Consider the following 14,859-nt stretch of genomic DNA (forward strand, 5'->3'; position numbering starts at 1 on the left):
ACGATTTCTCTTTTCTCTCAATCACTCTCTAAGCATTCTCTACCTACACAATAAATTTGAAACGTCTTAGTGCATGATTGCCATATTTAATTCGGAGAAAAGGAAAATCGATTTGTTACTTTCGATTCCGACATTGAAATATTTATTTAAGAAAAAGTATTAACTCTCAAACGATTTCTCTTTTCTCTCAATCACTCTCTAAGCATTCTCTACCTACACAATAAATTTAAAACGTCTTAGTGCATGATTGCCATATTTAATTCGGAGAAAAGGAAAATCGATTTGTTACTTTCGATTCCGACATTGAAATATTTATTTAAGAAAAAGTATTAACTCTCAAACGATTTCTCTTTTCTCTCAATCACTCTATTACCATTCCCTACCTACACCATAAATTTGAATCGTCTAAGTGCATGATTGCTATATTTAATTCGGAAAAAAGGAAAATCGATTTGTTACTTTCGATTCCGACATTGAAATATATATTTCAGAAAAAGTATTAACTCTCAAACGATTTCTCTTTTCTCTCAATCACTCTCTTACCATTCTCTACCTACACAATAAATTTGAAACGTCCAAGTGCATGATTGCCATATTTAATTCGGAAAAAAAGGAAAATCGATTTGTAACTTTCGATGCCCAGAATTAAAATATTTATTACAGAAAAAGTAAAAACTCTCAAACGATATTTCTTTTCTCTTAATGTCTCTCAAACGACTCTCTAACGATTCGCATTGAAAAAAATAAAAAAAAGTAAAGTGAGGGGGCCAACTTCACACTAGAATTTAAAATTGTTTTTACGGAGAAAGTAGGAACTCTCAAACGATATTTCTTTTCTCTCAAACCCTCTCAAACGATTCTCAAACGATTTGCGTAAAAAAAAGTTAAAAAAATTAAAGTGAGGGGGCCAACTTCACGGAGGTTTCTATGACGACTTGTGACAAACTATAATTGATGTAAAATGTATATCGCCAATCGATAAACTAAATTGCCTGAAATAGGTTGATATACATAGAAAACATTAAACAATAATTTAATATTCACAGAATTTGAATAGTTATATTTTTATATTATACGTGCTTTGTTTGTACATATAAATCCAAAAACAATAAATAAAGTTTTATTGACATCCTGTGCTGTGGGAAAAGTTAACTTACTAGTTATAATTATAGCAGAAGCTAGTGTTGAACGTGGTTTCTAAAATAGTGAAAGAATTTAATTAGTTTTTATGTAAAAAATTTAATAGTTACACTATAAGTAATCATGTTCTTTAACTGTGGCAGTTGCAAGGTTAAGTCGTATATACCTGGTATGAGAAAAAACATTGAAGTGTCAATTCCTTCCTGTCAAATAAGGCTGTATGGCTTATTTCTTTTGCCTGCTCTCTTGAGCGAATAATAAAAACAACAACTTCTTGTCAAATACTTTTCTATCTTTTAATGTGTTTCCTCCATGAAGATTATTGCCTCAAATTACCTTCTCTAACATACAATATGCCTAATTGATTACACTTCCAACCTTCACCTTGATTGGGTTCCTAAACTGTGACACTATTTTGGTCTATCAAAATACAAATAGAAAACTAGTTGTGTTTTAACCAAGGCTCATGGTCACCTTAAGCCAAAATACTATACATATACAAATTATGCAATTACACCTTCAATCTTTACATTGATTTCGTCCCTCAAATGTGACAGTAATCAAAAATTTATCAAATGTTGTACCTGGCTAAATGCGGTGCGGAGGCGAGTGTGAGTCCGCAGGTGCGGCACTGTGCCGGCAGCGAGCAGTACTTGCTGCGGCACTGCGGGCACAGGTGCCCCTCCCCGCCCACACCTTCCCCCTCTTCCAAATGACTGATGAACAACAAGAAAAACTATTATATCTACATTCTATGAATGCAAATACATAAAGACCACTATATTCTTGATTATACCTCATCAACAAACACATATGCACAAGCTAATTGGCGCTTTGAATCATTCAATCGCTAAGTGATTCCATCTCTATTTATGCTGATGAATACAATAACATACTTTCAAAAGAAGAGTAATTTAGTCCAACAGGTACATAAAATCAGTCAATACAAGTCTGTTATTATTATAATTGTAGAAAAAAAAGTATTATTTGATGAATATATTCAATGATTCATAACACATACAGTGCAACTACAATTTTGAATTAAGGTAAATTCACTCAGTGAGTCAGTGAAACTGTAAGAATTAAGGTTAATTGGTTGAACGCAAGGTTATTAGTTAAAGTCAGAAACATACCACATACAAACTGTTATCGGTGGGTCAGCATTACCACTCGGGTCAGACTGAGTGTTAGGTGGAGGTGTGTGTGGAAATCCCATTTTGACAAGTCCTGCGTCCAGTGCTCGCGCCCGTGGAGGTGGCGACGTATGCTCTAACAGCAGTGAACGATAGTGTACATCATCTAATACAATACCATACTCCCCTCCAGTGTCTTGACACAACTTTTTGCATATCCTTACTTCAGCTGCCAAACCTATCACTGAACATCTTATTCCATCTGTTTTTAGACCCTGTAAACATAATTATGAGGACATATGATATAAAATTATCCTAATAATAGATGATAATTCAGGTTTTATAATTAACACTTTGCACAACATTAACTCATTTGGAAGTTCACTTTTATACAGAAAATTGTAGTGGCACAAAGTGTGTTAAGAGAACTGCTATCTAGTTATTTTACTTCAGCTACAAAAACATATATTGTGACAATAAATATAAATAGGATGCACCTGTATAGCAGGTACAATGTCTCCTGGATCACATGTGGTGAGAGATGCAAACAGAACAAGTAATTCCCTAGAGGCATGGCCAGGCAACGGCCTGAGGATTCTGCCAGCTAATTCCAGTGTGTTTTGTAAGGATGGTTCTCCCACCAGTGCCAAATTTGACAAGCTGTAATAAGAAGAATCTTAAACAATATATAATTTTTATAAATAAAAAAATAAATTACAACTTATGACAATTGGGCGATATGGTCGCATTGCGACAAAGCCTCTTAAATTACTAAATAAAAAAAAACTTATGACAAGAAAGTTAATTTCTGAGAGCAAAAAGATTACTTTTAGAATACACTATTACAATAATTTATTATTAATGAAAGCATAATTTTATTTTTAAATTGTGAAAAAAATATACAAATCTTTATGATATTAACAACTGAAATTAGATAATTATAATATTCAGTTATATTTGTACACTAAATAGACTATAATTTTGTTAGACTAAATCATGAAATGAACTTTTGTATTAATTTACCTCTGCACAGCTTTAATATGCTTCCTAATGTTTCCTGATAGCTCTGTTATTCTATCGGCTCTTTTGTTCTTCATTGCTATTATTCCTAACTGGCACAGGTGGGCACAGTTAATCGAAAAGTTAACTTCGTTAATCGTTAATTCGTTAATTAAAAAATTAACTTCGTTAATCGTTAAAGCGTTAAATTCTCGAAAATTTAACGCAAGTTAAAGTTAATCGTTAACAGTTAACCATACCAAAATTATACATACTAATTTCACACTTATTGTGGCGACACTTGTTTAAAATAGTTAATTGACTATACATTTCGACTATACATACGAAAATGGCGCCAACCGTAAAAGAATACAAACAGAGATTTTTTGTTTTCTTCACCCATTCTGGGTAGGCAAAGGCAACTATGCCCAAACGGCCAAGTCTTCAGTAGATTATTTTTATTGATATGAAGAGAAAATGAAATTTAATGAGATGAAATAAAATGAAACCTAACCTAATTCATGGAATCAAATCATTAAATCTGACATTGTAACAAATTAGGAGCTTTTTTTAGATTTTTTTTTTTGTAAAAACTTCGTGGTTGGTTTTTTTCTTTTTAATAGACATTATTTCGACAGTTGAGAAAGACAACGAGCTTGGAAAAGCTAAAGAAAAAGCACGAGTAAAAAAGTGTTTTAATACAGTTGCTCAAAAACACAGTTGCACGCGAATTTCACATATATCAATTATAAACTCGTTCGTTCACCATTTGAGTCGCTGACAGTCGCCCAACATAGCTCAACTTACGAGCATGGCGTGGAAGTAATTTAAACAAAATGACAGCACGTCTCCAAGTTTCTAATTTAACGATTAACGGAATTTTATTAACGGAAGTTAACAAAAGCGTTAACACTTTTTGAAGTTAACTTAAAAGTTAATCCGTTAAGCAAAATGTTAACTTCGTTAATTAACGATTAACGGATTAACGAGTTAACGCCCAGCTCTGCTAACTGGCTTAATGGATTTTGGTCAAAGAATTCTTCAACAAACTTTTCAAGAAGCTGTAATACAAGAATGCTTCATCGTAGTTTTAAACAGATACTGTTTGGTCTGTGCAAAGTCCAGAAAATAAAATTTATACCTTCAATGTGCACAGAAATCGTATAGGTTTGAGATCAGGGCAATTCATAGCCTTCGAACAATCAATCGCCACAAGTAAATGCCTCATCATACTCAGTCGTACCGGGCCTTTTTACACTAATTTATTTATTATCAAATTGGCAACCTTTCACCAATTTGATAATTCAATTTAAGGCATTTTAATTTTGAAATATAGAGAAATAATATCGGATAAAATGAAATACCGGTTGAGGCGACCAAAGTCGTTGCTTCAAATTGAACGCTTGTCTTTTAACAATGAAATTCCGGTTACTACGACTGAAGCAGTATTTCTAAAATTTAGAAAAAAAGTTAAATAAATCAAACTTTAATTAAAAATAAAGTTTTATAAAACTACCTGTTGCTTGCCACTTTACTAGCGCTTTTTTTAAATGTAAGGTAAAGTAAAAAAAAACCCTATAAGTTTCTCAAATTCCGTATTACTTCAGACACTATTGTCCGATATATAAAACAATTTTCTATATAAATATGTAAATAACATGATAATGTTATTTACATAGATTATTATTTATTATTATTATTTATTGAATAGATAATTATTATTAACAACATTTATATTAATTCATTATTTAGTAAAAAAAACGATTGCGAATAAAAAAATGTGCAACCGAAATTTTTTTTTGTTTTAAATTAACCATTGGCCAAAGGTTGTCAATCCCTGGTATTTAAATCCATAATAGAATTATTTGGTAATTTTTACATCATATAAAAGTATTGCAGTATTGTACATAGACGTAATCGGTACCTTGAAATATGAAAAAAAAAATCTTTTAAAATGGAATGTAAAAAAATAAACTGTCCATTTATTTTATTTCTAGCTTTATATCATAAATACCTAGTCTATTTGTTCTTCCAGATTATGTTCTACATCTGTGACAAATTTCATCAAGATCTGTTGAGACGTTCCGGAGATATCTTCATACAAACATCCATTCATTCATCCATTTAAAGAAGTTCAAAAAAAGAAAAAAGAAAAGTTGAAAGTTGATAAAAAAAGGAATCAAATTTGTGAGCAGTGTGGAAAGACAGTTGCAAACTTGAAAAGTCACAGGAGGCTTCATAACTCTATTGATGAAAGGAAATGCTTTAAATGTAAAGTGTGTGATAAATCATTTTCTAGCCAAAGTGCAAGATACAGGCATAATAAAATCAAACATCTTGGTATAAGATTGATAAGATTGATTGGTAAGAGATTGGGTCGGGACGGCGCGGGATCGGAAAAAGTGGAGACTTTTGTTGTCGGAGGCCAAGGCCCACTTTGGGTCACTGCGTCACCCTAGTTAGTTTTTATCTTGGTATAAAATCGCACTGTGATATTTGTAATAAAGGTAAGGAAAAGAATACAATATCTAATGTTGACAAGATTTCAAGAATTCCAGGGACAATGATATGTAATTTGAGCTGTTTTTATTGATATTGATAGTTCTTATATACAGATTAATTACCTATATAAGTAAACAGAATTTACTTTTTAATATTACTGTTGTAAATACTTTACAGCTTTACAACATATTCGGGGTATTTAACATGTACATTAAATAGAATTGTAGAAGTCAGCACTGTCAATAATCAGTGGACAATAATTTAAAAAGTCCATTTTTTTTTTATTACTTCGGTAGATTATTTTTATTGATATGAAATGAAAATTAAATTTAATGAGATAAAATAAAATGAAACCTAACCTAATTCATTGAGTCAAATCATTAAATTTGATATTGTAACAAATTAGGAGCTTCTTTTTAGAAATATTTGCATGAATCATAAAAACTTCAATGATTTTTTTTGTAAAAACTTCGTGGTTGGTTTTTTCTTTTTAATAGACATTATTTTGACAGTTGGGAAAGAGAATGCACGAGTTTGGAAAAGCTAAAGATAAGTCACGAGTAAAAAAGTGTTTTTAATACTCTAAAAGCTGCGTATTGCAGGGACGAAGAGCGTTCGGAATGTGGGCTATTACATACTCGTGCTTTTATAGACTCGTTATGAAATATACTATTTCGAACCTTCTTTTGATTTTGTCCTGTTGGTCACGTCTTTCCCGGACGCTCTGATGCATCACACTTGCACGCGAACTTCACATATATCAATTATCAACTCGTTCGTTCACCATTCGAGTCGCTGACAGTCGCCCAACATAGTTTGCGCGAGCGTGGGGTTGTCGCTGGTGAGCCTGCACTGGACACTATACCTGATATCGGCTCTTATGATTAGTGATGCAACGGATGTCTGTTTCCGTTTCCGCAAGTGCGGAAGTTCCGCGTGCTTTTCAACATCCGTTTCTGCTTCTGTTTCCGCAACTTTTATAACGGAGATAAAACGGAACTTTACGACGGCCGAGAGATCCAAATGCGCGGCGCAAGACGCGCAGTCCGTGCGCGACCTTTCGGCACTTGTTTGTTTACGTACTTTTTCGTGAATTTAAGCGCGTAATATTTTCTACTGCTGTTTGAAACAATCAGTTTCTCTTGCTGGAGTAAACTGTCTAGTTGTTGTCCATATAAAATTTGACAACTGGCAAAATGTGACTATTTCATACTTACGAGTTATAAAATGTACTTTTGAATAAGTGATAACCATGTAATATATCATCATCAGCTCACTATACATCCCCACTGAGGGGCTCGGAGCCTACCCCAAATTAGGGGTGACTAGGCCATAGTCAACCACGCTGGCCCAGAGCGGGTTGACTTCACACATATCATTAAATTTTTTCTCAAATATGTGCAGGCAGCATCACTATGTTTTCCTTCATCGTAGGAACGTCGGATGAATGTAAATCTCTTAATCGAAAAACACATTGGTACATAGCGGGATTCGAAACCAGGCCCTGCAGATTGCAAGTCAAGTGCCTAATAATTATATCTTTTTCTTATCTAGATTTGGTGTTTTTGATACTTAACACATTCACTGTTTACAAAATAAAAAAGGTAACAGCTGGGAGCCAAAACTTTTTATGGTGAATTTTTATTTAGTATCTGGGAATGTTTGAACATATAGATAAATTATTAATATTATTATAATTATTTCAATAAAAAAATTTTTTTTTTGCATTTGACCGCTAGGGATGGCAATGGTTTAGTTCACTAATATGTACATGCAAGGATACTAATCAAAACCAGCTTTTATCTTCTCGGTTCAAGATCTTGTAACATTTCATACACACACACACACATACACACACGTATACACACATACAGGACATACAGGACATACATATATATAAAAAATATACATACATAACATAAAGTTCAGCCTTAGCTTCATGTGATACAAGATATTTGTATGTTTGCCTCACAACACTGTAAGAATGAAACTAATACTCTTTTTCGTTAGTTGACTATATTGCCAGAGTGGCCACACAAAGCAACATGGACTCGTTTCAAACGCCGGCGGCTTACTGGCTACTACAAAGTGAACGGGCCCCTCGCTCGGATCCGAGGGGGAGGCGCCGCTACTAATAGCTCTGCCCACTCGGATCCGAGTGGTCAGCAGTGAATGTATTAATAAAGAAATATATTTGTCGTTTATCAACACGAGTAGTTTGGCGAACATTAATTTGTAAATAGTGTAATTTTGTTTCCTGAAAATAAATAAAAAAAAACGTATTTTTTAACTTATTGCAGCACAGTAAAAATACATATATTGAAGGCTAAAGGAGACCGATATCCAATACCTTAATAAATTAAAAACGAATACAAACTGTTCTTACCAAAAAAAAAATTTGTAAATATAATTTTTTTTTATTATTTACACTTCTGTTTCCGCTTCCGTTTCCGTTTCTGCTAAAATTTATTTTTGACATCTGTTTCCGTTTCTGGTTCCGGTAAGACACTTCCGTTGCATCACTACTTATGATACTGGGGATCCAAATACCACTAATCTCTATCTTGGCAATCTCAACCCAAAGGTCAGTGAAAATTACGAAAACATTATAATATTTTACGAGATATTTAGTATTAATTGCATTAAATTAAGTATCTAATTTTACTGATGGTTCAACAATAAGAGGTATTATATAAAATATCTGCAATCAAATGACTACAAAAAGACAGTCAAACCTGTATAAGCGAGAGTCTTGTCCTGAAGACCGACCTCCATAAACGACAAACTTCTGTAGTCGATAAATTGTTTGTGGTCTCTTGGACTCTCACTTATCCAGCTTCACTGTATACTAAAGATATTAATTGCATAAGAAATAGACCAGCATAGATGCATAGATATATGAATCTAGAGTGGACTGTTTGTTCTTTGTCTATTCCTGTGAACACTGGCATGAGTTTGATGGTTATAAGTGATGTGTGAAGTCAACCAACCCTCACTGGGCTAGCATGGTTGACTATGGCCTAGTCAACCCTAACTTAGAGTAGGCACGGAGCCCTTCAGTGGGGTCGTATAGTGAGCTGATGATGATGAAGTGATATGAGAATGTTACTGCGTTGTGTTCAGATAACGGAGCAGCAGCTGATGGAGATTTTTGGTCGGTACGGGCCTCTGGCCAGCATCAATATCATGTGGCCACGCTCTGATGAGGAGAAGGCCCGCGGACGTAACTGCGGCTTTGTTGCCTTCATGTCACGGAAAGACGGAGAGCGAGCTCTGCGCTGTATTATTGGTGATAAGATACTCTTATTATTTTTTTTATTTCATATTCTCTATTTTACAATAAGGACTACTTTTAAGATATCTTATTTTGTAGATAATGTAGGCTTATGTAAAATTATTAGAAATAAAAGATTTCTCTTAACTCACTGATTTATTTACTATTTTAAATTAAAACACTTCCCGTACACGTCTTGTCTTGCCGTCTTTTTTCTCAACTCTCGCTCCCTTTCGTTCTCATACATCTATCTCCTTCTATCAAATCAGTCGTTTATACATCTTATTCATCTAACATTCCTTTTCGTTCAGAAACCACAGAACATACATGAAACATTCCAATATACTCTTATGAAGAAGTAAGAATCAATCAAGTTTTTGGCTAACTTTAAAATTTTCTTGAGAGATATGTTACAAGGAAATTGCATCAAAAAATATTTAATTAGACACGTCCAACATAACGAGTAAATGACGTGACTTATAATTGTGTTAATAAACAGTTAAGCAACATCGCCATAACCACCAATAATATTTTTTATTTTCCCTGAAAGATTCCTAATAATATACACATGAAATAATATACATAATCTTACTAATATTATTAATGCGAATGTTTGGATGGATGGATGGATGTTTGTTTGAAGGTATCTCCAGAATGGCTTCAAAGATCACGATGAAATTTGGCACAGATGTAGAACATAACCTGGATGAGCACATACACAAGAACACATAGAATTAAGTATGTGTTCTTGCGTAATTCTGCGCGGATGGAGTCGCGAGCTACAGCTAGTATAATATAGATATTGACAAAAGTAACATAAATTACGTAGCTAGTCATTTCTATTAAAGTAGTCATTTATCATAGTACCGAGTTCTTTCTCTTTCTTTGTTACTTTCATTACCTAGTACCAAATATACGAAAAACTTTATTTGTAAGACAATAGTTATAACTGTATGATAGTTAAAATACTAATAGACTATTACGAAAGTCAGTAACAACCTATCGAAAATCAATGTTTTTGATTGCCTCATCTCATTCTGTAATCCAAATATTGATAAACAAATTCTAAACTAGTTTCCACCAAATCTATTCCCGGAAATAAGACCTGGCGGATGAATTTATTTGATTGGTGCGGGTGCGGGACTAGCGGAAGGCGCGGTCGGATGGGAAACTACGGGCGTCGTAGGAGGTCGCGTTGTCGCGGTTGCGGTTTTAATAGCCGGTGCGTTTTGCCGACTGGCGAGACGGGGGTCGCGAATGGCGGGTATTGCAGCCCCACGGGTTGTTAAGTAGCTTTCCCAGACTTGGGGATGTTGCGCTTTTAGAAAGTCCATGAGTTCGGACTCCATCTTGAGTATGCGGTGGTTTTTTTAAAATATACCACGTGTGAATTTAGATGATCTAGTCCCGACGCTTTAGGTGCGCCGGGCTGTGTACCTAGCTTGCTGCCTATTGCAATAAGCGGGGGGGATTGTATGTTTTGGGGGAAAATAACTACACTAACTTACGTGTGGAGACTCGCTGCGCCTACTACACAACACAATAGCACTTAACTGAACTAGCAACGCTTGGCCCCCCTCGCGGGTGGCACAAACGGCCGGTACGGCCACGCGATGACGTCACCGACGCACCTGCGGGGTTAGGCAGTAAAAAACTAAAAACGAAACGTTCGATCGTTTCGTCTAAGCGATAGCGTCTCTCGTTTTTCCGTGTAAGGCTAGGTTGACGATGAACATTGTGTCATTTGAATTTGACGTATAAAGTTCAAATATTCTCGCGGTAAAAATACAAAAGTTTAGTGAAGTGTTTGTGTTTCAATTTACGTTTTGTAAAATGAATTCTAAAAACGCAAGCAGTGAGCAAATCGCCATAATGGTGGAATTTATGGAAAGGTACGTCAATAACGTATTTAAAATGGTAAACACCCCGCAGGGAAGAGTGAGGCGCCAGGAACTTTGCCAACCATTAAAGATGTTGCTGGGTCAGGTAGGTAGTGATCCTGACAAGTCTATGGAGCAATGGATCAAGGTTGGTTCTAATGTAATAATGATTGTAAACATAAAACAAGACATTCATTCTGAAGCATGTTTGTTATGCTGGCAGACACATCCTTTTTATTTTACTTATCCTTTGCAAGTGCCCTTGCTATTGAATCATGTATTTAATAACAATAGTTTTGTAGTTGCCATTTTCCTAGCTACAAATATCACATTTCATCACCCAAACTTTATATTTTAGGACTACCAGTAGAGGAACAGTCAAATGAGGAGCCTCCAGTTGAGGAACCATCTATCCAAATACAAATTTTGGAGCAGATCACTGACAGTAATTTATTACAATCCTGTTATTTCATTTAGAAAACAGATATGCAAATCTATTCTTCAGTTGGTAACTGTATTAATAGAAAAATATTTAATTAGTACCTACCTCAATTTATTTGCCCATGTTTCTGTTTAATCATTTGGGTAAAATAAATTAACTAAAATCAATTGATACAATTTAATGTTTAGTTTTATCTTATTATATACAGTTTAAACATTAATATTTACTAACTTTATCATGATATTTCAGATGATGAACAAAATGATATATATGTTGCCTCCTCTTCAAGAGTATATGCTGCCCCATCATCAGTTCAAAGGAGAGGGAAATGGCATCCAGGACCCTCACTCACTGGCTTATTAATGTAATGCTTATGCTTTGAGATGCAGTCTCAAATGCAAAAACATGTAACATTTACATTGGTTTTGGTTGTAACTTGTGTAATTAATGTTTAAGTGAATATTGAAATAAAAAATAATTGTATATAAATAAAGTTTATTTTTAATTTGTAAAACATTCATCTTCATCATATTTCTTCTTAAAAATTCACTTTTAGACATTATTGTGTGGGCTTCTTCAACCAAACTAAAAACTGCCAATAATTAGTCTATTCCTAACAGCCCGCCCCACAATCACATCCGGCCCGTTTTCAACAACAGTTGGTTGTGTAAGAGCAGTGGACAAAATTACTTCTGCATCATCTGTAGGAGTTCCTCTTGAATCTATGAGCATGTTATGCTGATAATAAAGGATACGCTGACCTAACAAATATCAAAATCTATATTTAACCAAATGCCCTTTCTATGCAGTTTCGGGCCTTGACATGCACTCTAGTGTAGTTCTCTCCTCTAGATCCTGGTTCTGCATTCAGAATAGGTGTCACAAGGTAGCTCCTTTGAGGGTAACCACTGTCACCTAAAATGTTATAAGTAATATTAAAGTTACAAATAATATTTAACATAGAACATCACCTATTAAATATTTTTCTACTAAAATGCAATTACCCAACAACCAAACTGACTTGCCAGATTGTTGCAGAGCCTCCATATGGCTTTGCAGTCTTCTACTTGCCCAGATATGACTGTTGTGACTTGCACCACCAAACTTGGCATTAACATTAGTGATTCTGAGATCACTGTCACATACCTAAAATATTTAATTGAGATTAATCTTTAATTATCTTATAATTATTATAACAAACATAAAAAGGTTCATACCATTTGGACATTAAGAGAATGAAAGCCTTTTCTGTTATAAAAACAAAGTACATCTGCAGCTGGACGAACTATGGCCACATGGGTGCAATCAATGGCACCAATTACACCAGGAAAATTAAACTTAGTATAAAATCTGTAAAATAATATTTGTAAGTAGTTGTATGTGCTCAAGATAATAAAAATAAAATGACGGAAGTTATATATAGTAACCCCTACCCTCGCTTAAATTTAGTTCTTTGTGTGCTTGTTTGTGGGAATTGTATCCATTTATTTGAAATCTCATTCAGAGCTTTTGTCACCTCTCTGATACACCGACTTACACTTTTTTGATTCATATGTACCTCATTAGCAACACCTTTCTGATATGAACCCATGGCATAAAAGCTCAATGCTGTCAGCACCGTCAGCACGGAGAGCGACTCGAATCGTCAACGACCGAGCTCTTACCGATCGGCTTGATACTCTGGCCTTGCGGAGGGACGTCAGTTCCCTCTGCATTTTTTATCGTTTATACCACGGGGAGTGTTCCGAAGAACTGTTTGGAACGATTCCTGCCGCCGAGTTTCGTCATCGGACGACCCGACAGACCGCCAGGTACCATCCATACCATCTGGACGGCTGGCATTCCACAACAGTGCGGTTCTCGCGAAATTTCTTGCCGCGCACGGCCGCGTTGTGGAATGGTCTGTCCTCGGCGGTATTTCCAAACCAGTACGACTTAGGGTCCTTCAAGAAGCGAGCGTATCACCATCTCAAAGGCCGGCAACGCATTTGCGATTCCTCTGGTATTGCAGATGTCCATGGGCGTCGATGAACACCTTGGTGTTCCCGCTGCTCGTTTGCCCCCATCTCTTATAAAAAAAAAAAAAAACCTAAAATATAATAATTGTGTCAGTATAAGACTCAAAGTGACTAAAGTTAACATTAATCATATTAAATACATAATCACCTTTTAACACACATATATTAAAAAAAACATATATCATAAGAAATCAATTTACCTTAAGTTCCAGTGAAGTTGTTTTCGAACCTTTTAAACTGGTATTGTGCCTGAGCTCGTCACACAACGAGTGGAACTCTTCCTTATTCAGCCTGTAATGAGCTCTAAACTGCCACTCCGGAATTTTTTGGAGTAACCGTTCGCGATTCTTTCGCCATTGCGAAGGCCAAGCAGGGAGCGTGGGAGGAGTGGCTCCAAACGCTGGAGGAGGACCCGTGGGGCAGACCGTACCGAGCGGTGCGGAAGAAGCTTCGACCCTGGGCTCCACCCATAACAACTACCATGGAGCCACAGTTGGCGGAGGAAGTGGTCGGGGCTCTCTTCCCGCACCGGCCTTGCCGGCGGAGGAGGAAGGAGAGGCGGTCAACGATGAGGTGGAGCCGGTGTCCGAGCAGGAGGTGATGGACGCCGCCGTAAAGCTCCGCCTCAAGAAGACCGCCCCCGGGATGGACGGTGTGCCTGGTCGGGTACTATACCTGGCGCTTCCCGAGCTCGGGGGGCGGATTAGGGCCCTTTTCACCAGATGCCTGGAAAAGGGCCGGTTCCCCAGCTCGTGGAAGGAAGGTAGGCTCGTCCTTCTAAAGAAGGATGACCGCCCGCCCGACCAGGCATCGGCGTATCGGCCGATTGTGTTGCTCGGCGAGCCGAGTAAACTCTTCGAGCGCGTGCTCGTTGCTCGTCTCGCCGAGCACATAAATCTGAGCGACGCGCAGTTCGGATTCCGCTGTGGCCGGTCGACCATCGACGCGGTGTCCCGACTCAAGGGCCTAGCCGAGGAGGTAGTCGCACAGGGCGGCGTGTTGGTGGCTGTGTCGTTGGATATTTCAAACGCCTTCAACACGCTGCCCTGGACGGCGGTGATGGAGGCACTGCAGCACTTCCGTGTTCCGGGCCACCTGCAAAGGCTGATCCGGGACTATTTTATCGGAAGGGCTGTGGTGTACCCCACGAGAGACGGCTGGGCCCGACGGGCCATGTCGTGCGGTGTTCCACAGGGATCGGTCTTAGGACCGTTCCTGTGGAACATCGGTTACGACTGGGTGCTGCGCGGTGACATGTTGCGGGGGGTCGGCCTGATATGCTACGCCGACGACACCCTCGTGACTGCTCGTGGCAGCACACACCGCGAGGCGATGGTTCTCGCCACAGCGGGGGTCGCCCAGGTGGTCCACCGAATTCGGAGGCTGGGGCTCGAGGTGGCGCTCAACAAGTCTGAGGCCCTGGCATTCCATGGGCATCGACGTGGGCCGCCTCGAGGCTCCCAAATAACGG

General features: G+C 37.1%; 2 protein-coding genes and 1 long non-coding RNA gene across 6 annotated transcripts; 1 reads left to right on the plus strand and 2 right to left on the minus strand.

Annotated features, from left to right (window-relative positions):
• Positions 1-1,610: 1,610 nt before the first annotated feature.
• Positions 1,611-9,946, minus strand: LOC123723116 (general transcription factor IIH subunit 2-like). The gene is made up of 8 exons (XM_045685669.1): positions 9,916-9,946; positions 4,414-4,520; positions 4,283-4,333; positions 3,297-3,385; positions 2,771-2,933; positions 2,274-2,548; positions 1,725-1,856; positions 1,611-1,614 (listed from the first exon to the last, which is right to left on the minus strand). Exons 1-8 carry the CDS (start codon positions 9,944-9,946, stop codon positions 1,611-1,613), a joined length of 852 nt encoding a protein of 283 aa, XP_045541625.1.
• A 1,074-nt stretch (positions 9,947-11,020) lies between these two features.
• LOC106717814 lies at positions 11,021-11,931 on the plus strand. Of its 2 annotated transcripts, none has more exons than XR_006756686.1 (3): positions 11,021-11,076; positions 11,287-11,436; positions 11,620-11,931. It is a non-coding gene; the product is annotated as an uncharacterized LOC106717814 (long non-coding RNA). The 2 variants fall into 2 exon arrangements; XR_006756685.1 differs by having other exon boundaries at positions 11,287-11,373.
• On the minus strand, positions 11,925-13,745 carry LOC123720946 (putative nuclease HARBI1). Of its 3 annotated transcripts, XM_045685803.1 has the most exons (5): positions 13,587-13,745; positions 12,804-12,982; positions 12,588-12,720; positions 12,375-12,516; positions 11,925-12,285 (listed from the first exon to the last, which is right to left on the minus strand). In XM_045685803.1, exons 2-5 carry the CDS (start codon positions 12,959-12,961, stop codon positions 12,155-12,157), a joined length of 564 nt encoding a protein of 187 aa, XP_045541759.1. In that variant the 5' UTR covers positions 12,962-12,982; positions 13,587-13,745; the 3' UTR covers positions 11,925-12,154. The 3 variants fall into 3 exon arrangements, with proteins under 3 accessions (XP_045541759.1, XP_045541760.1, XP_045541761.1); XM_045685804.1 differs by lacking the exon at positions 13,587-13,745 and having other exon boundaries at positions 12,804-13,037; XM_045685805.1 differs by lacking the exons at positions 12,804-12,982; positions 13,587-13,745 and having other exon boundaries at positions 12,392-12,516; positions 12,588-12,750.
• Positions 13,746-14,859: the final 1,114 nt, after the last annotated feature.

This window comes from Papilio machaon, chromosome W (assembly GCF_912999745.1).
Source record: "Papilio machaon chromosome W, ilPapMach1.1, whole genome shotgun sequence".
NCBI classification, from domain to species: Eukaryota; Metazoa; Arthropoda; class Insecta; order Lepidoptera; family Papilionidae; genus Papilio; species Papilio machaon.

What these genes read in the sequence shown, in the direction of transcription:
- LOC123720946 (XM_045685803.1), bottom strand. Translation starts at nt 12,961, where the DNA reads ATGGGTTCATATCAGAAAGGTGTTGCTAATGAGGTACATATGAATCAA. An exon ending in AGAACTAAATTTAAGCGAGG is followed by an intron (nt 12,721 to 12,803) that starts GTAGGGGTTACT and finishes ATTATTTTACAG; the next exon opens with ATTTTATACTAAGTTTAATT. An exon ending in CAAGTCAGTTTGGTTGTTGG is followed by an intron (nt 12,286 to 12,374) that starts GTAATTGCATTT and finishes ATAACATTTTAG; the next exon opens with GTGACAGTGGTTACCCTCAA.
- LOC123723116 (XM_045685669.1), bottom strand. Translation starts at nt 9,946, where the DNA reads ATGAAAGTAACAAAGAAAGAGAAAGAACTCG. An exon ending in CATATTAAAGCTGTGCAGAG is followed by an intron (nt 2,934 to 3,296) that starts GTAAATTAATAC and finishes TTCTTATTACAG; the next exon opens with CTTGTCAAATTTGGCACTGG. An exon ending in CCGATAACAGTTTGTATGTG is followed by an intron (nt 1,857 to 2,273) that starts GTATGTTTCTGA and finishes GTTGTTCATCAG; the next exon opens with TCATTTGGAAGAGGGGGAAG.